Source organism: Sturnira hondurensis, unplaced genomic scaffold, assembly GCF_014824575.4.
Source record: "Sturnira hondurensis isolate 20B ecotype Veracruz unplaced genomic scaffold, ASM1482457v3 Scaffold0021795, whole genome shotgun sequence".
Lineage (NCBI taxonomy): Eukaryota > Metazoa > Chordata > Mammalia > Chiroptera > Phyllostomidae > Sturnira > Sturnira hondurensis.
Window position 1 is genome coordinate 6113149 of NW_028094426.1, and position 27302 is coordinate 6140450.

General features: G+C 36.6%; 1 protein-coding gene across 4 annotated transcripts in view; it reads right to left on the reverse strand.

Annotated features, from left to right (window-relative positions):
- Positions 1–1862: 1862 nt before the first annotated feature.
- Positions 1863–27302, reverse strand: part of SLCO1C1 (solute carrier organic anion transporter family member 1C1) — a 42371-nt gene continuing 16931 nt past the window's right edge. For 2 of the 4 annotated variants that reach the window (XM_037033833.1, XM_037033831.1), the window contains exons 7-15: positions 27057–27155; positions 25377–25619; positions 24206–24370; positions 17695–17890; positions 12123–12288; positions 9295–9479; positions 7064–7128; positions 5045–5162; positions 1863–3524 (exon numbers count right to left, since the gene is read on the reverse strand). In XM_037033833.1, the coding sequence (XP_036889728.1) occupies positions 3302–3524; positions 5045–5162; positions 7064–7128; positions 9295–9479; positions 12123–12288; positions 17695–17890; positions 24206–24370; positions 25377–25619; positions 27057–27155 (1460 nt within the window). In that variant the 3' untranslated portion in view covers positions 1863–3301. The remainder of the gene's footprint in view (positions 3525–5044; positions 5163–7063; positions 7129–9294; positions 9480–12122; positions 12289–17694; positions 17891–24205; positions 24371–25376; positions 25620–27056; positions 27156–27302) is intronic. The other 2 variants (XM_037033832.1, XM_037033834.1) reach the window with 2 other exon arrangements.

The window sequence follows — 27302 nt, forward strand, 5'->3', positions numbered from 1 at the left end:
GGGCTGAATGTAAAGTTATATTTACGGTCCTAAAATTATGCCAGCTCTTTGAAGGCAATCGTGAGGCTGATATAGCCCCCAGTGAAAATGAACTTGACACTCCTGGAGTAGAGAGTCAATACACAGTGCCTAACATTGATAATTCAAGAAAATGTTATGCACATATTATTTAAAGATATGGATGTAACCATCAGAAAACCCAACAAACCAAACTGGTTAGAAGTAATTGCATCTGAGGCACAGAGTGAAGCTGGGGTAAAAGACGGTTACTTCTCATTTTAAATCATTTTATACCATTTGATTTTTTAAAAAACTTGAACATGTTTCAGTATGCTGAACCTTTCCTAATGTAGGTATACAAAATGAACATTTAGGTAAGTTAGACAGCAAATTTGGATACAGATTAAGACAGGCATAATGTAACTGCTCGAATAGAACCTGCTGACTTCAAACTAGTCACTAAACCTCTCTAAGCCTCAGTGTCTCCCTCTGAACATATCAGTAATTATACCTAACACGTACGGTTCTTTTGAGCCTCGAAATTGAGATGATGTGCCTCAAGCCCTCAGCGCACATAAGGAAAATGCTGAATATTGTTACATTTAGTAGTTGCCATAAAAGTTATAAGAATAATGATTATTCCCAAGAATGCATTATAGTCAATTTATTCTTTCAGTCTCTCTTTATAGATGAGTATATAAATATGTAACATTTGAGGGGAGATTTCTCAAATGCTGACGGTCACAAATGTTCCTTCCAGATGTTTTCAGAGGTTTTAGAAGATTTGTTTTTATTACCTACTTTAGAGGCATAGTGGTGCAATGGAAGAACCCAGCATGAATCTGACTGCCTCCACCTTCAGCAAATCATTTAACCCAATTTAAATCATTGCATTTGTAAAATGATATTGTTAGAGCATTATTTTTCTGTAGGTTAAAGTGAATCAGATGCTCCTTTGAGGTGCGACTCAACTCTAGCGGCTTATGGCTGTAGAATAAGAAAATAAAGTGGTCCATTGAATGTGGAGCAATTGTGGGATCCCACACGTCAGTCAAGGCCCTACCTCTAATGTTTGACTCTGGCGGCGAGGGGATATTTTTGACCTCAGAAATGGGGTTTGGTTTTTAAAAAGTCATGTTCTTTCTGAGGAGCAATAAGCCTGCTTGCTTCTGTCAGATGAATTCACTGCTCTAAAATCAAGGTTCCTTTTAGTACATTCAATTCCCCACGAAATGATGCCCTCCTATGCCACACAACTGAGTTTAGCATATATAATTCCATGGTTGAATTAACGGTTATGCATAAACATGCCTTCTTTTCATTGACACTCAGTGCTTTTATGAAAAAAAAATCATCCCTTATGCCAATTTTTAGTTTTTAAGTTATTCAAAAGTACATTGGATAGGATTCTGTTTTAAAGTTTACTTGCAAAGTAGTTATTTTTCAGGGTATTGCTACAAAAAGCTTTGAAAAACAGAGGCTGTGGGAGACAGGATGAGGAACTTGAATTTTAATTATACCTCTACAAAGAAGACTCTTGACAAGTGTACTCACTTCCCCATTCAGTAAATATTTGTCATGGGTAAGATTGATATTCAGATGACAAAAAAGATTCCTGCTTACAAATTATTAGGGCAGCCACAGGTCTGAAGCGGGCCTGCTGGACACAACACATAAGCCTATTTTCAATTTAAAATAGTGAAATATAGAATGTGTTGTGGACCATTGGTTTTTTTGTGTGTGTGTGGCAGTTTTTAAGTTATTAGTTTTTAAAAATCAGTACTTTTTAATGGAAACAACTTGACCAAAATCTGTCACAGAATTTTGAGACCCATTAAAACAAAGTTTAATGAGAAAAAAAAAATCCTTGCATTGCTAATTAAAATAAAATGAAAAGATTAATATGTGTTTCAAGGAAATTTTTCCACTCTGGATCCCCAGACTTTTTATCTCCAGTTTTTCCATTCACATTCACAGGACTGGTACATAAAGGAAAAAATAAGTAAAAGACTGCACACCAGGTTGTTTGCATTATTTGAGTCTTCCTCTGTGCAGTACTATGTTTTTGAGCTGGACAATTTTGTCGGATTTGGTTCTATCACACACCTTGAAAAGACTCCCTGTTGGAAGTACCCTGTTTACTGTTGTGTCTGTTCTAAAGGCTGCTTAGAATTGTACAATTTCAAGACTCCACTGGGGTGAACTCCATCTTAAGTCTGCTTTTCTTGGGAGGGCCAGCAGGTCCCTCTTTGTGCAGCTATGTTGGAGGAAGAAAAACATAGTGTCCAAGAAAGCTGAAAATTAAAGATGGTGGACTCCTGTACCTACTATATTTAGGCAGAGAAGCCCCAGAAAGCCAGCGAGGAGGAAATGCCTGTCTTGACTTTTTCAGCTGCAGAGAAACAGAGGGGTCTCTGACAGGCTGTGCCAGCAGCAGCCCGCTGCGCAGAAGCCCTCGGGCCCTGTGAGAGGAGCCAGCGAGAGCACCAACAGGAAGCAGACCACTCAACCCATCGCTCTGCATTCCTGTTATAACGCCTAAGTTTACCATACGCTCTTAGAAATTCAACTTTCAGATGTGTGTTAGAATGACATCGTGTGTATAAGTCTGGAGCTACTTCCATAAACTATAGTGTGGACAGTATTGTATTTAACATTATTTTTAAATCCACTGAACTCATAGAAGGATAATAAAGCACGTGTGTATTAATTTTATTACTTTACAACCATGGTCACTTAAAATGTCATACACAAAGCACATGTGATGAATGGTAGAAAAGCTAGTTATCCAAAATGCAAATTCCTCAAGATCATTTACCTCTATACATTTCTATATCTGTGATGGTATTTCAAAAGAAAGGAGAAGGTTAAAATGAAAATTTTCTCTACACGTTCTGGCTCTATCCCAACAACATCATTAAGGTGATGTTTGAAAGAGGCCAAGATGTGGTTCATTTTTTTAACAGTATTATCTTTTCCTAGATAAGCATCTCATCTTTAAAATTACTTTACTAATAGCTATTAGACTATAGGGACAATTGTTCCACTAGGAATAGAACTAATATGTCAATGGGCACAAGGTAAATGAAGTGGGGTGAGTAAATAATATAAGATCTGTATATACAAATTAAATTTTTACCTTCCTTATCTATATTTTCTATAAGATGATTAATTCTATTTGTTGTCAGGTGCATTATCTAATACCTAGTATCAAAAACAAAGTAGACATTTTTCAAAAGGATAAAGAATATACACATTGATTCTAATTGGTTTAGAAAAGATGGCCCAGGACGTCGTTTTTCTAAAGCTGCGTCTCCTTGCCCGGCCAGCAGCTGGGTTGCAGTAAGTGGTCACTGGTAGCGCAGCTCTCCTTCCTGATTCTCACAGACGTCATTGTTCTTTCTCTCCTGGGTCTGAGGCTTCTATGCTTTGAAACATAATTTTTCTTTAAAGTGTAAAGTACGGCAATACTTAAGAAAATGGACATTACGCCCAGCAGCATGGTTAGTCCCAGATATATGTGTCTAGAAGAAGAGAGAATCTCAGTCTTAATTGTTGTAACTCTGAGACTTGAAATAAAATGTGAAGGAAAGGTAACAATATCATTCGGTAAATATCAAAACCAATGAAATCCATTAAATTAAAAAAAACGCGATGAGGATGCTTTCTTCAAGGGTGCAGATTCAGTGGCTATAAAAGGCCTTCCTCTGAACATTATGCTTACATCAAGTAATTGTTTAGTAGCATCACCATTTTCAGTTACTACTAAGTACATAATCAGTTCTACCCTCTTTAAACTATTCCCTTGTGCAAGTGACCATGTCCCGTTTTGCCAAAAATAGGCTGATAGTGTTGTCCCAGAATAATTCTTTATAGTGCCCTTCACTTTCAAAAGCTTTTAGGTTAGAATAATAAATTCTGTAGTTACCTTTGAACCTGGCCCAAATTCAATTTTACAATAAAACTGCAAGAAGCAATGTTAGGGGGGGAATCGGAGCTCTCAGCAGAACGGAATGACTTAAGAACAAACCAGAGGTTTAAATCAGTTTCTTCCATGAGAAGCCTTTAGTTCTGCATTCTGTCCTAATACATGACTGAAGGCATGGAAAGACAGGTTGAATGATTCATTCTGGTCACCTTGTATGTGCACGCACATTCTCTGATCGAGTTATACCATCTTTACATTAAAGTGAATACTGCCTTAGCACATGTGAGCAAAGCTGAATTCTCCTCACAAATCAGGTTCCTTCCAAAAAGACCAAAGTAAGTTTCTCACTTTACATCAAAGCCTATTAAATCAAACAAACTTATTTGAGATGCTTGGCTCACTTCACATCCCACTTCCAACTTATGTGGCTCAGGACCAGGTTTAGTTCTCCAGAAAATGCTCAGATTGAAAATCTTAAACACTCCCACTTGCTTGTAAGCCATTGAAGCACTGCTTTAAGCAATAAGGGGACTCAATGTTTGATGAATTGGAGTGAATGATGCCACAGTGAAAAAGCCATGTCCCTCAGCCCCATACACACTCACACTCACAGAGAAAACCTTTTACTTTTATGCATTTCAAGTACTGGAATAATTGAACATCAGTTTGGCAATAAAAGCCGGATAGATTTAGAGCCAACTCAACTCCTGCCCAGGGGGATTACAGCTGACGCAAATGGGACAGTTTGGCTCCGTTTGAAAGAATAGAAATAAACCCAAAATGTGACCTAAATTTAAATGCTTCTGAGTTCAGGGAATTACTCATTTGTGTGTATAAATTTTCAGAATTCTGTGCTGTTCTGGAATTTTGTCATTTTTTTAAAAAAAGTGATTATTTATTAAAAAAGCAAGTTAAGATCAGGAATGGGGAAAATTTAAAGGTATAGCCAAATAATGAAATGATAACAGGTTTATCCTATAAAACAGAATATGCTCCTTGACTAGACTACCCTCCTTACGAGCAGTGAAACTACATGAGGAATTCTCAGTGCCAGATGCGCTGCGACAGCCTGAGAGAGGAGAGCAGTGAGATGTGGGAATGGGATTGATACGGTACCTAAAAGCGTTCGAGTCATATAATCTGCAGGATCCTCTGCTTCCACATCTTTGAAATCCCCATTTGAGGCATGAAGTGTCAATCAAAACTCCAAAATATACGGGAGCTGGGATGCCTGCTGTGAGAAAAACAAATAATTGCTACTAAAAAAATTATATATATATATATACATATTTTTGTTTATCCTAAAATGAATGGTTATCTGGAACTACTTAATTTCAGTCCAAAAATTGCTGCTTTGGAGATACCAGGGCATCTGCAGAACATGCTACTCCAGAACATACCTCTGGTATAAATATTATTTTGAGCTGAATATTTTAAGAAACAGAAGATAGAAGAAGCTCTGAAGAAAGAGGGCATGTTTCTTTTTTTTAAGGGAAATTTACATAAGGAAATAATTTGCAAGGGTTTCTCTCTGTATACTAAGAAGATAAGAACTCTGGATTCAAGAAAGAACTAGCTGGTTCTATTATGCGTAAAGTCCCATGAACAAAAAACCAATTAGTTAAATATATCTAAGAGTCAATTTGGATTATTTGGTGTCTTAAATAAAATTTCTTTCTTTATATAGTGTCCAATTTAATGGGTTATTTACCACCTAAAAACATTGAGGTGATCTCTAATTTCAATTGTGAAGGGCCAAAAAAATCCAAACGCTTGCAAATTTCTGTATGTATTTTAAAATTTTCATAATGATAACTTTTCAAACATGCACAAAATCAGAGAGGATAATATAATGAAACTTCATGTGCCATTACTAACTTCAACAAGGGTCAATATTTTGCCATTCCTGTGCCATCCATTTCCAGACCCACGCCTCCCTTAATCCCTGAAATTGTTTTTGAAATCTCACACGTCACATCAGTTCCCTTCTATGTATTTCAGTGTGCGTCTCTACCTGATGACATTTTCAAGCATGCAACTATGCCATTCAATGCATTTTATAGCTCTATCAGGAATTCATACTCATGCTAAGAGATATTAAGTCAGGTCAGACAGAGAAAGACAAAACAACAACAAAGAACAAAGAAATACACAAGGTCTTGGGAAATGGGAGGGAGGGGGGAGGATGGGGGGTGGGATGGGATGGGAGTAATAGACAGAAAACTGTACTTGAAAAATAATTAAATAAAAAAATTAAAAAAAAAGAAATACACAAGGTCTTGGAAAAAGAGATCAGACTTGTGGTTATCAACAGTGAAAGGGGGGGGATTGTCCCTCCAATATTATCAGGATTATATTGTAGCTTCATATGGTATACCTATTTTATATCAAGATCTTTGTAAACCAAATTTATTTCAGATTTTTAAATGTCTGAGTTTGTTTTTCTTCCTGGTAATTCTTTTTTTGTTAAATTACCAAGACACTTTTATGATTGTTTCACTTCATTCTTTAGAATACAAACTTAGTAAGAGCAGAACACTTATCTGACTCATTCACACTATTTCCTATGGGTTTTAATTAATGTATATTGATAAATCTGGTACAATTTCAATTACATTTAAAACATTATCAAATCACAGCCATACTTCTTTGACTGAATGATCAGACCTTTCCACCAAAATGATATATTATAGCATTGAGAGTAGTTCAAAAGAATGCCTTCCATTTTAATAACTGAAAAAATTATATATAGACTTTAGGCTTTCTTACTAATTCATGTTTTTGCTCCTCTCTCAGAGGGTTCTCCTGTAACAGCAATGGATTTTTTGAAAATAGTCCAATGTGGGAAGAGACAGGATTGTAAAGCGAAAAATATCATTACTCTCACAAATTCATCTTATTATAAAATGGGCCAGGCACTGGCTCTGAATAGATATATTTCTGAAACAAAGGAAAAGAAAAGTCAAGGGGATGAAGGAGGAAAGGAAGAAATAAAGAAAGAAAGGACATAAAAAGAATAGGGTCCTAACCACCTACATCATTTAGTCATGCATGCTAATTCTATAAAAAATATTTAGAAAAATATTCTAACTACCCTGTGATGGCTACCATACTTAAAACATAGATTACACTTACCAAGAACTCTTATTGCCAAAGTGTAGATACCCAGGGCAAAAGACTTAAGTTGTGGCTTAATGCACCTGAAAACAATAAAAGCACTATTACAGATTTACATATTTTCCCTTAAAGCAAATAGTAACATTAGTGATAATCTACTTGACACACACGGAGTGATGTTAGAATTCAAGTAGCATTTATGGAGATCCACTCGTGCCCTAGCATAGGGAAGGCAAATTATGCACAATTGAAGGCACTACATCAAGGAATTTATAGTTAATATTACTAGAAGGTAAATCAGCTCTATAATCAGCCAAACAATAAAGACAGAAAAATTGCAATCTTCTAAGATTGCAAGAATGTGAGGCAACAATAAAGAATTAATAACCTTTAACTAGTTTTTGTGGTTCTGGTCTGAAAGCACAGGACCATACTGATCCGGATGGATACAAGTACAATGACTGTGGCATGGTAAGTATTTTTGCTAAACAGTGGGAATTTGAATTTTCCAGCCAAGTTCAAGAGTACCTAAAATAATAAGAGCATCCTAGTATGACTGAATAGCTGTTGCTGATTGGACTGGCATTTTAATAGTAAGAAAAATGATGATATAATATATACTATTGAGTATGAACCAAGACGCTAAGTTCAACTTATATGTATAATTTCATTTAGTCTCTGCTTTAAAAGAGGCAAGAAACACAACTCTTCTCCTTTAATCCAAAACATCCATCTCCTTCTTGGCTCCTTTGAGGAACTGGTGGTGAGGAAAACTCTTCGCCTAGTAGCCTGATTATTCACTTGGCCCATTAACTACTTGGCACAGGAAAAGAAGATCGTGACAAAACAGCCGTGCATGAAGAGCGATCCTGGCCTGAGAACTCCGGGACAATGATTTCCCATCTTTTCAAACCCATGCTCCCATTTGAAAACATCTCGTGATGTCCTTAAACCCTTTTCCAAAAATCGGATTTGTGGATAGCAGGTCCTGTGTTCTGTTTGTCTTTCCTAATCAAATTCCATAGTATATACTGTGGGAAGTTAAATATGTGTACAATACTTTTTATTACTCTTATTTTTAAAGACTTAATATTCATTTTTAGCTCTATTAATTAATTTAAAAGTCACCTAATTCATCTCATAAAAAATTAGTTTCTAATAAAATTTGATTTTGTGTAGTAATATATATAAACATTTGTAACATTTTTAGGTTACTTTGATTAACTGTATAATAGTAATATTTGAAAGGCTAATCCAATCAGAAAAAATTATGCAGAATACAGGTTATAAAACATTAAAAATTTTGAATTTATGTACAGTAATATAGGGATCTATGAAAGAAGAACTAATAACAAGTGTTTCAATTAAATTACATTACAACAGAAGGAAAGTCTATAGGGAAGTTGAGTGAAGATATAATTTCAAGGAGAAGAAAGACGTATGCAACATTCAGACTATTAGAGATTTTCATGTGATTTTAAATTAGGTGATATTGGTTATTTGATCACTGTTCTCTAGATCTCACTGGTTACATTTAGAAGAGTGACCTATATTAAAAATCATTATATTTTTAAATGAAAATATTTACAATATACTGGAAATCAATGTTTAGTTTCTATTTAAACTTATGATAAGAAATATTTTAGATGCCCACTCAAATATGCACAGAGGTACACGGTATCAAAAATTCTTTTAGAGTTTTTATAAGCAAAAATGTTTGGAGTCATTGGCACCATGATCATGGATTAGGATCCTCAATGGATCCAAAAGCCCTTAAAGTGCCTCCTTCCAGTGCGCATGCATGTGTATGCACACACGCAGATCATTTCAGTAAGAGCCAAAATATATTTTAAAAAGTAATAAGCACATAGTACTATAGTATTAGATGGCCCTTTAAAGAATCTTATACATTCAATTATTCATACTTCAGTGAAATCATGTTTGATCTAACACACATTTAGCCTATACTAGTTAACCCCACCAACATTAGTAATAGCACACCATGTTTTTTGAGTGGTAACGGTGATGGAGGCACTAACATTCTTTCCAGACCAATGGTTTGCAAATATTTTTAACTAGGAAAACTTCTATTCAACCTCATGTTTGATATAAAAACCGAAGTATCAAAGTGTAAAGAGCATGCTGGACAAGTTTCCTGAGAGAGCTATGAGGAATCACGATAATTCCACTGCTGTAGATGATTACGGCATGTCTGATATTAACATTGGGGCGGAAGAATCAGTGTTCACCTCAGAAGCAATATGTATCCAGGTGTGCCACCCAAAGATAAAGTATAGGACGTGATGACTGATACTACAAGGAAATACAAAAACATTTTGGGACACTCATTATCTTTTTGGCATCTGCCCACCGTGCCTGAGAAATTTCCTGACATTGAGGCTGCAATTCCCACACAGGTGCAGTTATGAAATATCTGTAACAAGATAGGGAAAAGTCCAGTTACTGAAGTAAAATTTGAATAAAATTAAAAAGATCAATATTTATTTTAAAAGACTTCACAGTATGATATACACGCATTGTATAAACAATAAAAATATTCTTAGGTATTTTTCTGTTAGAATATATCAAAAAAGGCAAAATTTCTAGAGGTCACATTTCATTATCTAAAAAGCTGATAGTTGGTCTACCAAGTACTGATCCTACAGAATAATCTCCCAGCAAATCCAACCAAATCCAACTGTACCTTGTTTCCTTCTCTGCTACTTCCAAGTCTAAACTCACCTTGATTATCGCAGTGGTATCTTTATGCTCAACTTATTTCCGCTCATTCAGCTATGTGTTTTCCACACAGTAACCAAACGAGCCTTTACAAATGGCAGTCAAGTTACATCACTGTTCTTGACCTTCCAATGGCTTATTTATTATTAAGTTTATTTGGCGACATTGGTTAATAGGGCCACACAGGTTTCCAGTGTCCATTATCATGATACACAATCTGTCTGTGGCATGGTGAGCCCACCACCCACGGTTAAACTGCCTCCATCACCATGTACTTGGCCCCCTTTATCCTCTACCACCCCACCAAACCTCTTCCCTTTGGTAACCACTACACAGTTGTCTGTCTGTGTCTCTGGGTTTCTTATAACACTTGCATAAAAGCCCCAATCCTTAAAGTGGCTTATGCACTAGCTATGATGTAGCCCATGGATCCTGCTCAAAACTAACTACTCAGTGACTTTTCTCTTCTCCTGCTTCAGCCACACTCACGAGCTCCCCTCATGCCCTTGTCAACCCTTGAACAAGTCCCCTTGCCACATGGCCTTGCTGTCATCTCTGCTGGGCGGCTCTTCCAGATGGCTACATGGCTGGCTCATGCACTCAGGTCCCTGCCCTGATACTTCATCAAAGAGAGCTTCCATGACCCACCATTCAAAATAATACCCCCACCTCACCACCCTTTCCATCCTAACCCCCTTTTCCCACAGGGCTTATTACTACCGACTGGGGTGTCATATAATCATTTATGTTTGAACATATGTCCCCACTAGAATGTAACCCATGGAAGAAACTGTCTGCTTTCTCATTACTGCACACCCAGAGCCTAAAGTAGGCTCTCATTTCAGGCACTCAATAAAGATGCTAAATAAATAAAAAATGTGAGGATATGACAGAATTTATAGTGGTTACCAGGGGAAAAAACCCTGGTGAATGAAACTCAACTAAATCTTGAAGAGAGAGGTAACTTGCATAATTTCTCATCTGTTTACTTCTGTAAATTTAATGTATGAATGTGTATATATAGTAAGTTGTCATTTTTATCACAAGAAAGCTTGTAAATTTTTAGATAATGAAATAAAAGTGGTATTTACTTTTCAAGAAAGAGTAGCAGCATAGATTTCTTTTTTAATGTTAGGCAAAAAGCGTGTGAGTGTTGATTGTCTCTCTAGATACGTGATTTCTAGGAGTCCCTTGTATTTTAGTGCCTCAGTTCTCACATGAGGAAAACCAACAAAATAATACCCATTTACTCGAGGAATGCAATTTTGTTTTAAAAACACTTCTCTTCATCCCTGGCATACAATGTCTTCAATAAATGAAGTTTTGGTTAAGAGACTGCTTTTGCTCAAGCAGTGTGAGCAAAGGAGTAGCGGCTGAAAGAAAAACAGAGAGAAAGGAAAGAAGGGGGAAAAGGGAGGGATGGTGAAAAGTCATATTTCAGATGGATGGGTAGCCTTCCTGTTGCTAGACACCAAACTTTTCTGTTCTGAATAAAATGTCAAGATAACAGTAAACAGAGAAAAAATCAACAAGTGTGACTCTACGTTAGCAGAAGTGTTTGCCTAAGCATTCTTGTATCATTGATAAGCATGTGTGTTTAGCCTTCAACCCTCAAGGACTGTTGAATACAGGCAGACCTCACTAGCCACAAGCACAGAGCCATCTGACCATTGCTGGGTAGGCACGAGGAAGTCCGTGTGTGACGCAGGAATGCAAAGGGGTGATTAGAGGGGTGAGTCTGTGAATAACTATATCACAACTGGTTTTCTATCTGTATTTCCAAGCTCATCCTCCTCTTCCACCTACAAAACCCTTCATTCCAGCCACAGACTCTTTATTACAGAAATTGCTTGATTTCTCAGGAAGAGCTGTCCCAGACCCATCAGCACTCTTAAAACCTGACTCCTGACCCCCTGGGTCTAGACCTCTTGGGCTCGACTTCCTAACACAGACCTCTACTGGTCCTGTCCCTGAAATCATTGGTCCTGGGGTCAGCAGATATGGATGCCAATACAGACCTTACTGTATAATCTTATGACTCATGCTTTCTCATACAAGGTTAATATTCCTTAAAAGCAAAATGAGAGAATTAGACAAAATGAGAGGAGCTACAGAGCTCCTCCAATCCGTTCCATGATTCTAAATCTCAGCCTACTTCTTGAAACAACTCTAGTTTCTCTATATTTGCTGTCTCCACCCCAAAAAACAAGGGCAGAGTAAAAACCAGTGTTCCTATGAGCACGGTCTGCTTCTGTGGGCCCCAGAGTCCCCCCATGGAGCCGAATAATTATCTATTGTAGAAGGCCTGTTGGCACACACTTCAGAGAAGGTTTCTTACTGTCGTTTTCCCACTCCTGGTGGAGGTTTGACAACCAGCAAGACAAGCAGAGGCATATGTGATTCCATTTTCACCACACATGGGTTCCCAGTTTGTCTCTGAACATTTGCATCTTGAGTTGCAATCTGAAAAGAGAGCTCGTTCATGATAAGAGACAGGTTTGGTTCTGAAAAGAAATGTAACAGTATAACGTATTACCTCTTAGCAGGCAGCACCCTCATTGTTTTAAAAAGCAATGTTCTGGAATGATATAAATGGCACTGCTAACAAAACTTGCCTTTTGGAAACACAATTGTCATCAGAAACATCAGCTTCTGATCATTACATGGGAATTCGTCCATGATTAATAGCTTTTTCTTGAAAGTTATCTATAGAGGTTTTCAACTGCACATAATATATAGTTCTTGGCTCATGGCTTTTATTAATATCTATCACCTCTAGAAGCTAACATATTTCTCTCTAATGATGTATGAAAATGGCCAACAAGGCAGAAAAGTAAACTTTTAGAGCAATTTATGACATTACCAGGGGTGACCCCCCCAAAAGAACTAATTTATAAAAATTGTGTATTTACTCTTGCATGCTTAAACCTTAGTCATTTTCAAAGTACTCTCCATTTGATATAATACACCTACCAAGACATTTTTCCACTGCTCAAAACAGTTTCTGAACTCATTGATTTTGATGCCTTTTAAGTGCTTCTGCCGTTTTTTGTTTCACCTCTTCCACATTGGCAAAATATTTTCCTTTGAGGACTTTTTAATCCAGGGAAATGGAAAAAAAAGTTGCTTGGGAAGATCATATGAATAGGGAGGGTGGGGGATGAGAGTCATGTTGTTTTTTTATTAAAAACTGTTGAGCCCTGAACTCTTGAACACTGCGTTGTTTTATGATGGGTGATTTTAAGAATTACCCATTTTATGATGGGCAAACACATTGAAAAAATCCACTGAAGCTGAGTAATGCCTCTCACAATAATGGCAGCTGGTCCACTGATACAGATGGGCTCCTAGAACACTCACCTAGTGGGGGAGGGCTTTCCTACAAGGGGCCCGCCCTCCAGAAGATAATTCTGGGTCTTTCCGGGTCCCCTCTCATACTTGAATGCATTGTAGGTGGATTGTGTGTAAATTTCCCTCAGAGTTGCATAAACATCAGTAACATTAGCATTGCTAATGGTACAGTGAAGAAAAAATAGCCAAACAGTCAAAATATTGAGAAATTTTCTACATTTGTAGGAGCTATGTAACCTATCAGTGTAAGTCTAACTAATAAATGCATTACCAGTTTGTCCAACTTTTCTCTCGCCCAGGTATCCTCTTTTGTATCGTTTGACTTTGTTTCATATGCTTTTTAAAATGACTTAGCATTCATTGGCTCATAAAAAATATCAAAAGCCTTCTAAGCAGTTGCTTTGGGAGAAGATAGTTACAAATACAAACGAGACAATATCTGCCCTCAAAAAGCTGGCTTCTTAAAAATAGTTAACATTACCTACTTCCTATTGTCTTCTCTCTTGTTCTCTCCTGTTCTCTTACATTTTCCCCCTTCGCCTCTCCCAGTATTCCTTCTCCCTCCCCATTTCTTCTTCTCACCTGAGTTACCTAATATTTCTATGCTTATGCTCCTTGCACTATTCATGTCCCTTTATTCTTCTAAGGATGCACTTATACAATGGTATGTCTCTTTATCTGCTCCCTAATTGCCATTTATTGGCCTTTAATAATTCATTTTTTCCTCTTTCACTTTGAATTTATTTATTTGCTTATTCTCCCTTCTCCTTTATTTCTTACAAAAAAAGTGAAGAACTCAAAAAGAAAAGCATACACTCTCATGCACTTTGAGTGAAGGCAGAAACTATTTGTTTTATTCACTCCTGTATCCCCAGCACCAAAACCAATTCCTGGTACATAGTAGGCTCAGAAGCAAGATCTCTGGTAGGTCAGTCAACCAAAGAAAAATTGAACCCTTTTGGAGAAAGGATCAGTCATTTTGATGCCTCCCTCTGAGAGGCATCAGATTATTTTCTACAATAATCATAATCATAATTTCATTACTGATGTAATACTCTATCTAGTAGAACTGCTTTGCATTTGGACCTCAAATGTAAAAAGACCTCTGAGATGTCTGCAAACAAAATGAAAAGGTATTTAACTAGGTCTCCTGAGAAGTCATATAGGACTATTGCATTCTATTTTCTGCCATTAGGCATTAATGGTTAACTGTTTGGTGGTATCTGAAAGTACAAATATATGTCTTTGAAACCTGGAATCAGGCCACTGTGAATACTGCAGGGCTGTGATCACAGAAGGTTGGAGCTGAAAGGAGATGGGTGTCATCCAGAACAACTTCTTATTTGGCATATCAAGAAAGGCAGGTCTACAGTGGGCAGGTAATTTGCTCAAATTCATGTTTGTTAGTGACAAATTATAGCCACATCTGACTCACTCTCATGATTGCAGAACAAAGGTTTCTTCCACTGCCCCATGCAAAGCTTCTGTACAGTGTTGTCCAGAATGCTATCTGAATGTCCAGAATCAGAACAGCCTTGGGGCACAAAGCAACTCAGAACAATCTCTGGGGAGCAAGTATTTTATACAGCCAGTTATTTCATATTAATGAAGCAAGTTGAATTTATCGCCTAGGGTAATCTTGAAGCAGAAACTAGTTGCATACATGTTTAATGAAGGGTGTGTTGACAGTGAAGTTGTTTAAAAGTTTAAGTATAGGATGAGCTCCATCAAATATGCCAGAATGTTTACACCCAAATGAAATTTTTCTTTAAAAATAGTCAAGCTGGAAGAGGGGAAGACTTTTCCAGTGATGCTGTTATTTCTATTTTATTTTATTTTAGTTTAGTTTAGTTTAGTTTGGCTGCTTCCAGTAGCAAAGCTACTCTTAAAGGTTAACTCTTTGCCATAGTTGAGAATATTTTAGAAAGCAAAAGAGGAGTCTTATAATGTTTTAAATGATAGCATTATTACAATGCAGTAATAGTCTTTTAAGGTACTTTCAAGGCCCAGTACTCATGCAATAAACATATTACCTTTTATTGATTTAAAAATATTTATGTTTTATTATGGGAGTATACTTCTAACATGAACTTCAAAAGTTTGTTGCTGTTCCTTTATGTGTTTGCTTTTGTCTTAGAGATAGAGCGATGGTGGTGTTGAAAGAGTATTATACATTGAGGGAGCTAACTGATCTTTCTCAACTCAATATCCATTAAACAAGGATAATAAAATTTAACTCATAAAGGTACTCTGAGGCTACAAGGGAGATAATGAAGGTGAAGATTTTTGTGAATTGCAAAATACAAAGTACTTTACCACCGTCCATCTACCGCAAGGATTATAGGGACAGTTAAAGATAGCACAAGGCTTCTATACTCTCCAGAACCTCCTTGCAGCTCCTGTTTATGACTTCCATTCTCAGTTTACATCACTGACTGTTGCCAAGGCTACCCTCAGGTAAGTCTGACATGATGGTGAAAACTTCCAGAAGCATGGTACTTGAACTCTGCATTCATTAATTTTCCTGGATATTTTACATAACAAGAATATAATCGAGGTTCTCTTAACAACAGGAGAAACCAACTTAATAAAAGGGATGGAAATTGGAATATGAAGGCGAGACAAATAAGCGTGAAGGAAAGCACAGGAAGGGAGCTGGAAAGCAAGCAGGGAGAAGCAGCTGAAGAGGCAGGAGACAGAATGTCATGTCGGGAGCGTTGACCTTTGAGCCTAGGTGCTTTCAGTCAGGCAGGCAGATGCAGTCAGGGAGGTGAGGCTGAAGTACAGAAGCAGTTTTTTAAAACCATAATTTTTTAAAACCAATAATGTAGTGTTAGGTGGATGAATAAAGAGAGAGGTCTCTGGTTACTCATTGTCACAGACAGAGGAATCAGAAGGACCCTTGAAGGGAAAGGGCAAAACAATTTCTTCAAGATCCAGCCTGATATTAAAAGTGATAGATTTTGCCCTGGCTGGTGTAGCTCAGTGGATTGAGCGCGGGCCTGCGAACCACACGATCGTGGTTCAATTCCCAGTCAGGGCACATGCCTGGGTTGCGGGCCAGTTCCCAACAGGGGATTCTTGAGAGGCAACCATACATTGATGTTTCTCTCCTTCTCTCCTTCCCTTCCTCTCTAAAGATAAATAAATAAAATCTTTTTAAAAAATGATAGATTTTACTTCTGGGTATTTATCTAAAGAAAATAAAAATGCATATTGGCAAAGAAATAAAGACCCCTATGTATATGACAATATTATCTATAATAGCAAAGATTTGGAAACACCATGGGTATCCACTGATAGATTAGTGAATAAAGAAATGTGATGTGTATGCGCGTGTGTGTATAAACTCAGCAATAAAAAAATGAAATCTTGCCATGTGTGTCAATATGGATGGACGTAGAGGGTGTTTTGCTAAGTAAAATGAGTCAGACAGAGAAGGACGAATACTTCATGATTTTACTTTGTACTTTGTTATCTCTATTTTAGTGGAACCTAAAATAGAGATAACAAGGGAACAAACTAAACAAAACAGAAATAGAGTCATAGATTCAGAGGAACAAATTGATGGTTTTCAGAAGAGAAGGAGGTGGAGAAATGAGTGGCAAAAGGTGAAGGGGAGTAAAAGGTACAAATTTTCAGTTTTAACATAAGTAAGTCACAGAGAGGTGATAAGCACAGAAAATATAGTCAATAATGTAATAACTTTATAGAGTGACAGGTGGTTACCAGATTTATCATGGTAATCAAGTCATAAGGTATATAAATGTAAAATTCCTGTGTTTTATACCTGAAAATATATAATATTATATACCAACTATGCTTTAATTTATAAAAAAGGTGATAGACTCTGGAATCCTACAAACCTAACCACCCACCTATAAGGGATGACACAGGTCTGAAAATATCAATAAATATTCTCTTGGCCAACTGCAAAGAATCAAAGAGAGATATCATGTGGGCCACTGGGTTGAAGAATAGAATTCTCCCCTAAAACTGCACCTGATTTGAGTACAACGAAGGCTATAAATGGTGACCGAGAGACATTCCCAGCTACTTAGGTACCCAAAGAAAAAAACACAGTTGTTTCCATGAATGCCATGTGTGTTCTGCGGCAGGCAGCAGTGAGCACTTTCACACCCACTATCTTGCTTAAATCTTGCAAAACTTTAAAGGGCATTTATGATTTCTATTTTTAAATGGGAAAATTGAAGCTGGGTTATGTTAAATAACCCACACAATTCCTCTTCACTAAGAATGGGAAGGGGCAAGATTCAAGTTTAAATTTTCCACTCTCAGGTTGTTGCCCTAAAATAAAATGTATGTTTAGCATTTTAAAATATTTCTCTAATACATTAAAATTCAAAGGGGATGACAGATTTGGGCAAATACAACAGCTTCCATGTTATACATACCACTAGCTATTCCATAATAGAAGAGTCATTCCCTTCCCATAGTGATAATGCTTAAAAGTCAACTTATCTTGTTTTGAAATTCTATGAAAAATTAATTTGATTAAGCCAGCCCATCTCTTCTGATTATTTAATGAGAGAACATACCCTTGGTAGGAGACAGTTAGTCCCGCCACGTCAGAATTTTCACAGCCCAGTGCCAACAGGGAAAGGAGCAGGAGGTACCCAAGAGCAGATGATCCCAAGTAGATTTTCGCAGCTCCAAAGATACTGATTCTGAATTTTTTCATAACTATTCCCCCAGAGAATATTCCAAGGGCTACTGCAGGTATGTTGATGAGCCCTGAAAAACAAGAAAAATGTATAATTTTGTGAATCTCTGAAAGAAATCTGAGTGCACTCACACAAACTTTCTAAGGGATTATACAAAACTATGGCATACTGTTAGACTACTTGTCTCATATGTTGTAGCTTTAGACTATAACACGTAGATATAACAAGTAGACAGAGATATACTATGACTACTTGTCATTTTATTTTATAGAAATATTCATTCACTATTATCTACTGACACGTATCAAGGGATTTTGATGCCTGTCTAGATCACAGTTTAATGACACCACAACTGAATCTCAGTTCTGACTACACAATGTCTAGCAGAGGGTTCGTTAGTAATTAACACTGAACAAATTAATGAATCATTGTGTTTCTGGCCCAATCTCAGGACTAGAAGGTACAATTAAGTGATAATAATTGACTTAATGTCCTTTAAGGTTGTGTATACAAAATAACAGGCACATGATATGCAGGGAGTTTTAAAAAAATCTTTGTTTTATTTCTTGGTCTCCCCAAAAGTTGTTTTCATCAAGGACCTGACTCTTAGCCTCTTAATTCAGTATCTTTCCTAACAACAACACAACAAGGTGTCACTTGACTACTTTTGTATTTTTATTGTTGTGATATACCAGACACTCAGCTAATCATTTGACATATTATCTGTCACACTACTCTTCACCACAACCTTGGGAGGCGGGATATTATTATTCTCACTTCAGAAAGCAGTTGGTGAGTGGTCATGGTTAGGAAGTGGTCATGTCAGATTTGAATGCAGGAAGTCTGAGGGTAAATCCTATTCTTTCAATTGCTATGTTATACTGTCTCTCCTTTAAGGGGTTAGGGAGACAGTGTTCTTGACCAATGGATGTGCAACCTCCTCAGTAATCAAACAAATGTGACTTAAAAATGACACAAGCAAGGGGTCTAACAAAGCGGTTGAAAACAGACTCCAGAGATCTAGCAGCCTGGATTTTGACCTCAGTTCTACAGCCTGATGGCTGGGTAACTGCGGGTTATTATTTGAACTTGTCTAAACCTGTCTGCTCACCTTTAATATGGAGCTAATAATAGTAGTTAAAGGCCATGAAAATTCTTAGCCCAGTATCTGGCACAACGATATTATTCAATTAGATTATTAGCATTTTGGTCTGCTAGGTTCTCTAAGATGAAACCATTGCTAGGGGAGGAGTAGACCACCTCTGGGTTAGCAAAGAAAGAGATGGGGCTCTTTGGTGATGTGTTGGTTGGATTTTAAATTGGGAAATAATTCTAGAGGAGAGCAATCTGGAGCTCAATGATAAACTATTTCTCTGTTAATTAGAAGTTATTTTTATATTGTCTATACATCAATCATTGATGTCCATATTATCTTGAGCTTTTGAGATAAGGGCAGAAACTTGTAAGAATTCTGGCCCACAAACAAGGTTCATACAAGAGCTTGGCATTTGCTGGGATGAACAAGGGGCATGATTATGAAATCGGTGAAATTGAAAAATAGAGGATGTGCTAATTTTTGCTTCTTCAGCTGAACTGAGGTTTGTAGGTTAAGTAAGTGGCAGAGGTGAGTGTATACTGGGTCCCTGAAGAGCTAAACATGAGCTAAGAGGCATCCTATTATTATTTTTTTGAAAGAGAGAAGATAGAAAATGATACAAAAAACCTGGTTACTCATGATCCAAGTTAAAAAATACTAATATTTTCTCAATTTTTTCTCATTGCTTAAGTAGAGACTATGTCAAGCTGATTCTCCCCCTGTTTTAGGTTTTATCTTCCTTCCTAAGAATTAAGGACTGTCATGATTGGATGTGCATCATTTAGGTCCCTGTTTTTACATGCACATAGTACTTGGCTTTGAATCATTTCTCACAGACTCAAGGTTGACACAAAAAGAATACAGAGCTTTATCCTCTCTCTCAATTCTATCTCCCAAAAGAGATTTGTGGAAAAAATACCTTCTGAAAACCAGGTACTGAACTAAAACCTTCAGAGAATGTGCTTAGGATTCTGTTCTATTTTGCAAAGTAAAAGATCAAACCTGGGACATTTGGAGTCATAGCCCTAAGAATACCCACTGTTTTCTAGCTCTGTGGTTCTTTTGACCTTTGCCTTCTGCTCTCTGACCTAGATGAGCCTGAGAATCGAAATGGATTATTCTAAGGGCATTGCTCTTTCAGTATGGATTGTTTACTCCTCTAACACCTTTTTATACCATCAACTTGATTCTCCCTTTCTAGAACATCATAATTCAATTATTAAATTTGCTGTGCTAGCTTAGCTACAAGAAATTAATGCTTTCTAATTGTAAACACCTTTCCCCAAGTAATTATCTTAATTTTTCCTTTTCTGTGTAACCCTTTTAAGATAATTATTGTTATCACTGATGGCTAATGTCAATTATATCTACTGGAAACTGTCTTATTTAATTAAAAATTCAAGATTAAGCAAAAATTATTACTAACTGTATATTACAAAGGAGAAGAAAAGATAAGATCATTTGATGTAACTTAATAGTGATAGAAGGAGCATAAATGGAAACTCCAACTGTCCATCCAAACTTCTTCCAGCAGTAATTGAAATGGAAAATTTTTAAAAATCCACAAACTTAAAAAAGCGAAGTCATTATATGACATACTCTTTAGTCCCTGAATTTGAAACGTTTTTGTTTATTTTTAGGTTCTTTTTGGCAAAATTAAAGTAGTTAACATGAGGAAATGCTATTTCTAAACTTTAGAAAGAATAGGGCCAACATACAAAAATATGTATAGCAAAAATAAATTGTCATTGTAACAGTTGGCCTTTGAACGCATCGGGAAGTTTGTTTATTTTTCCTCCATGTCATGTCCAATTCATTCTCTGAGAGTAGAGGGAAAATGTGCTTTCTTCCTGCCTCTTCCATATTTTATCACAGGAAGGATCATTGTCCACAAGCCAAAGAAAAAGATGAAGAAGAAAAGAGAAAGAAGACAAAAGAAAAGAAGTGAAAAAAGCCCAACATCTATTCAATGACAGCTATGTACATTTATGACACATTTTATATTTTTTCAACCTAATGATGTATTTATTTTCACCATTCTAAAAATAATCAAAATAAATATTAGAGATGTTGAATAAGTTACCCACTTATTCTTACTCTGAAGCATTGCATACTTGCTAATGTGAAACCAAGATACACTCAAAAAGTGATCCTGGCTACAATAATGTGAAATTCTTAGACACTATTATTTATCTCTCACAAAAGTACTTGCATTATCTCTAGATGTGCCATGAGAGAAACTATGAAGAATTTAGGTGACTTGTGATAGGTAGATAGATCAAAAAATTCTATGATGAGCTTGTTTGGATCTCAGAGTCCATCTGCGTGTGCAGAGAAGAGTCATAGGTTAAAAGAAATAAATCATTGGCATCCACAATTGTAAAAAGAGAATTATTGGAATCTTCTTGTCAGTTTTCAAAAAAATAATTATGCCCAGAGGGGAAATACAACTTAGAATCTCAGGGGAAATAATTTCATTCCTGGCTATATCAAAATATACTTAGAGTACATATATATGCATGATATTGGGCAGGTCACTGAACCTCTCAGAATTTCAGTTATTTTAATCTGTACTAATCTTAAAAATAATTTCATAAGCAAAGGTATTTTATTTATTACTTCTTCTATAGAGGAATTGCATTACATACAATCTTATTTTCTATTATTAATACCAGCCCTCAAAAGTCCTTTTAATTTCTTTTTATAAAATTAACTTTCAATTTGAAATAAAAAATTCACCATTTTAGTGAGAGAAAAATCAAATTTTCCCAAATTTTTCCCCAAATTTTCTAAATGTCATGTACATGTTTTATAATGAAAAATAAACATGCTTAAAGATATATCACTTTACTACAATTCATGGAGAAAAGGTGGTCTTTCATTTTGATAAATGAACCTGGACATTCTCCTTCATATTCTAAAAAAAAATTGAAACAGATTATAACCTAAATTTAAAAGTTAAAACAATTAAGGTACTAATATAAATATTAGAAAAACATCCTATGTCTTTCAGGTTTGAAAGGATTTCTGAAAACAGGCTTAAAATAGCATTAATGACAGAGAAAACAATTGAAAATTGGACTTAATTAAAATTAAGAAGCTCACCATTAAGAAAGTGAGAAGATGAATTACAGTCTATGAGAAAACGTAACATATGTATTTAATTTAAAAAACCTATATCAAGAGAAAAGAACAGTACTTCTACAAATTGATAAGAAAAAGATTGACAACTTTATAAAAGTGGGCAAATGACTTGAACATAATTAACAAAAAAGAATGCTGAAATAATCAACAAGCCTGCAGAAAGTACTCATCATTAATCATTTATATGCAGATAAAAACACAGTGAGATACCACCATATCCCATAAGAATGGTGACAATGAGGAAGACTGATAGTACTATTGTAAGGATGTGGAGTGACTGAAATGTTCTGAACATTTCTAAGGGAGTATAAATGTGCATAACTTTTATGTAAAAAATGTTTTGACAATATTTACTGGATCTAAATATACATATTCCCTATGACCTAGCAATTCTGCTCCAAGATACAGCCAAGAAAATGAGTGTATACACTCACCAAAATACATGTAGACAATCATATAGTGTTACTTAGAATAGCCAAAAGCAGAAAACAATCCACATGTCCATCAACAATAAAGTGAGTAAATAAACTGTGGTATATGCATGTGATAGAGTATTACACAGCAATGAAAAATGTAACCATTGCTATGTACAACATGAATGAATCTCAGCAAACTCACTTTAATTAAAATAATCTAGATATAGAGGAGTACCTAACATATTATTCCATCTATATAAAGGCAAAACCAGGCAGGACTGATCTGGGAGGACAGAGTTCAGAGTAGGTATTAGCTTTGGGAAAGAGTCTTGAGCAGGAAGTGTCATTGAATACCCCTGTGGGTATTAAATGGGCTACGTTCTCTGGACAAAGGTTACTACACAGATTCACACACACACATATTTGTTTAGCTGAGCTATACATTTCAGGTCTGTACATTTAACTGTTGCTTATAAGTTATACCACAATAAATACAAAGGGAATGTTAAAATGAAAAAGAATGTCTCAAACTTTTATTTCTCTCCTATTCTTAGAATTGACTGGCCTGGATGGAGTATTGAAGAAAAATCACCTAAAATATTTCTTCATGTCAACCAGTAAATAATAAAATTAAATTAATTTGAACCTATTCATGTTGAAAGTAAAAGTTCCATGGTAGAGTCTGAATATTTAAAATTTAGAGGAAGAATTGCTTGAACAGAGTCTGTTAGATCAGCATCTGCTCAGTGCTCATTATCCCGGATTGTTATAGCATGAATATATATGTCCTAAAACATCAGGGATAAATACATAAAGCAATTGTTTAAATATTTTCCGAAGAATAAGTGATTTTAAACATTGGAGTCTGCCTTCACAAAGGGGTATGTTAAAAAATAGAATATATTTGATCGCGGTTTGATTCCCAGTCAGGGCACATGCCTAGGTTGCAGGCCAGTTCCCAGCAGGGGGCAGTTCTCAGCAGGGGACTCACGAGAAGCAACCATACATTGATATTTCTCTCCCTCTCTCCTTCCCTTCCCTTCTAAAGATAAATAAATAAATAAATAAATAAATAAATAAATAGTTTTAAAAAAGAATATATTTTATGCCTTGAAACAAAAAAGATAAAAGTAGCTAATCCAGGTTTTCAAAATATCCAGTTCCTTGCAAGGTGATGTTCATGTATTTGTAGATTCTGGTTTTTCATTCTCTGTTTTGCCCTGGGATAACTTTCTCGTTATTGACCGTATGACCATGCTAGAAATACAGCTTCCCGAAATAACCCAAACAAATGCCAGGAATCAGAAGTCTTTTGACTGAGCAAACACAAACTTTGTTTTGTAATGATCTACTTTGACCTGCATAAATACTCGCTCTTTGTAATTCTAGAAAGTGGTCAGTAAATGTCCAGTTATGAGAGTTTGTCTACCCTTGAAAGATAAATATCCTGTGTTAGCAATCTTCTAATAAAATGCATGTTTGATCTGGGTGATAGTCTCAAGGTCACTCACCCATACTTGTGAAGAAATTTTGCTAGAAAGTTGTAGCACGGACTACCTAAATATTCCAACCTGCTAGATTATTTTTACTAACTTTTTCACTTCGTATCTAAAATGTCATAAATTTCCTTCAGCCTAAATATTGGAACACTTTTCTCTAAATGTATCAAGAGCTCACAAGAGGCAGCAGGCAGTGCCCGCCGGAAAGCATGAAGTTCAGATCGGCATACCAATAACAAAGTTGGCCTTGGAGGGTGACTGCCCGTACTGCTGCTCGATGTACTTTGGTTTGTATGTCACCATGCCAAATAGAGAATTGAACTGAAGGGTGCTCGCGCACAAATACAAGAAGTATACTGGGTTTCCAAAAAGATTCTTCAATGATGGAAGAAAATCTGTGAGACAAAAATAACGAGGAGTGGTTAAGGACAGACTCACACCTGGCAGAAGACAGAGCCTTGGCAATGGGGCTTGGATGGCTGAGTCCCATTGTCGTAGTCACCAGCTGCAGTTACAGTGTGGTGTGCATGCACACTATGGGATCTCACCCATTGGCACAAGGCATGGGTGAGATCTGGCCAGTTCGGATCTAGACATAGGGCACTTGCTTCCATAGGCATAAAATCTATATTACAGTTAGAGGTATACCTGCAAGTAAGACAAAAACAGACCCCTCTAACTGATGTGCATGCAAGGCAAGAAGACTCCTACAGAGCTGGGAGTCACAGGCGGGGCATCAACATTGGTCTTCTTGTGTGTTCTTCAAACTTGGGTAATTGTCACAAGGAAAGGCATATGAACATCGTCTCCATTTAATGTATGGACTTTGGTGTAAAGAATCGAGCTTTGGCATTCTCCCTTCTTACTATGCAGTCAAACAGTTTATTTTTCTACAAATGTAAATATTACTCATCAGGACCCTTTCCAAGACCAGCTGAGGGAAACCAATCCTTTCAATGGAGGCCCATTACCACATGAAGGGAACTCACCAGAACACACTCAGTCCTCCCATCACCGGCGGGAGGCGTGCACTGGCACACATTTCTCAAATGCATGAATCTCATCTGTTCTAAAAGGCCACATGCCCTGAAGAGTCACTCTTTTCCTTTCCGTTCACCCAGACTGATGTGAAAGAGCAGTCCCATGGGGACAGTGGCAAGGTCTACACTGAAGTGTGAGGGTGCGGATGTCAGCCAGAAAGGGTACCAAGACTTTGGGTTCTGTTCTCCGATCATTTTCTAGTAATACACCTGACTTTTAAATCTTCATTTCTGCTTCCTGTATAGTTTCTCAATGACTTTCTGAACACACGAAGGGAAGAGAGGGGTATTACTTATAGATCCCCTAAAAAGTCCAAACAGGAAAACTGAAAGTATCAAAATCAAAGAGAATCTGGCTCACCTCTTGCCATTTCCATTATTTTTGCTTTTTCTCTATGGGGTGTTTGGTACTCTGTGTGATCATCTATGATAAACTTGGACTTCTCAGAAGAGCTGGAATCCTCTCTGCTTTGGGGTCTCAGAAGACTCTTTGGTAGACACCAGAAAGGCACAGCTGCAACAAGACTTAAGACTCCTGCGATTAGGTAACCAAGCCACCAGGCACCTACCCACTGGGGATCCTTTGGGGTAATGGTTATGTGATCTGAAAAAGAGAGAGGATGGCTAAGTAGCACACACAGCAAAGCCAATGTGTTTAAATAAGCCTCTTTTATTTAAAAAAAAATCCTAGTGTTAGCTCAATCACATTATCAAAACATCAATAATTCATACATAACTTTTTCTAATCTGAACATTATTATCTTGCTATTCCAAGGAAAAAGGGTGGAACATCATCATTTCTTCTGCTGATCCTTAGATTTAAAGTATAGTCTAGCCACTGGACTCCCATGGTTTGTAAACTCTGCCCTGGGGTTCGGCAGAGGGACCCTGGACCCATGGTGAGGAGGGGTCCGAACCTGCCACCAGCTGTACCACATCAGTGCCATTTCCTCTGATTTGCATTTTGCACATCTGTCTCAGATTTTACTCAAAGAAGGAATTATGTCCTGCACCCTGTGGCCCAAGTCTAGTCTGGAACACTATAAATGCTACTTACGAAATGATGTTTAACAGTACTTCACAACTATTATAGATCTGAAACAAGGTTTGTACATGTAAATGAAACATCAGTATCTTATCATAAAAGCTTTATTTTTGACACCCTTTCTCACTGGACTAAAGGTAAGCATTGACAAAGTTCTTTGAACCAAACCAAGTATTTTTACAAAATATATAAGAACCTGTAAAACATATGACAATCTTCACCTCTATCACCCTCTGTGAGAGCAAAAAAATAAGCATGTCCTTTGACAAGGAGGCTCAGTTGCCGCTGCATTCAACTGGGTAAAGTGTTTATATTCGTTTATCACTGCAACTTCACTGCGTCCCCTTCACCATTTTTCTCTGTACCACCCACCACACCTATCCTCCCTTATCTATATCGGTCTCTAGGACTGGATTTTAAAGTCCAAGGAGTCAATAAACTCAGCTATTTTGTTCACTGCAGTGAAATAGCACCTGGGATAAAGTAGATGTAAAATAAGCTTTGGAGGTTAACGAATCAACAAATGAATCAGGTTTTTATAATATAGCTGAGGTTTATTTGATTAAAGAAGAACAACTAATGCAAGAGTTGTGCATTCTATTTTAACACAATAATCCTTGTTTTTTCTGGCTAGTCACCAATACATCCCCAATTGGCGTGATTGTCATATGTTGATGTACCTGAAACCAACAAGAGCCAACGAGTGGCCAGTTTTACTCATGCTGCCATGCATTTGAACTGGCTCAGCAGAAGTGAAAATAAAATGTGGGAGTAAAAAACCATGGCCCATCCAGTACTAATCACCACCTACTTTTCATAATCCATTTATTAATGTGCATGCTGATTCTATCAATGGTAAGTTTTCCACGGATTATTTTTATTTTATGACAGAGTGCCATCCTGTCATTTTATAAAAAGTCAATTTGCTAGTTTTTACACCATCCCATTAAAATTTTACAATAAAATAAATGAATAAATAACAATAAGTTTCCTTACCTAGGTTTACAAAGCCAATGTCAACATACAATTTGGCACATAATGAGCCTAACAGGAAGCCAAAGATTGGTCCTATAATTGCAACCGTCTGCACACACCCTGCACACAAAAAAATAAATAAATGAAATAAAAATAAAATTAAGAAAAATAAGGTGTTATTTCTTTACTTTTGTAAATTAATACCATTTTCACCAAAAAATGTGAAGGAGATCTAAATAGTACCTGAAAATATTTCATCAAATCCTT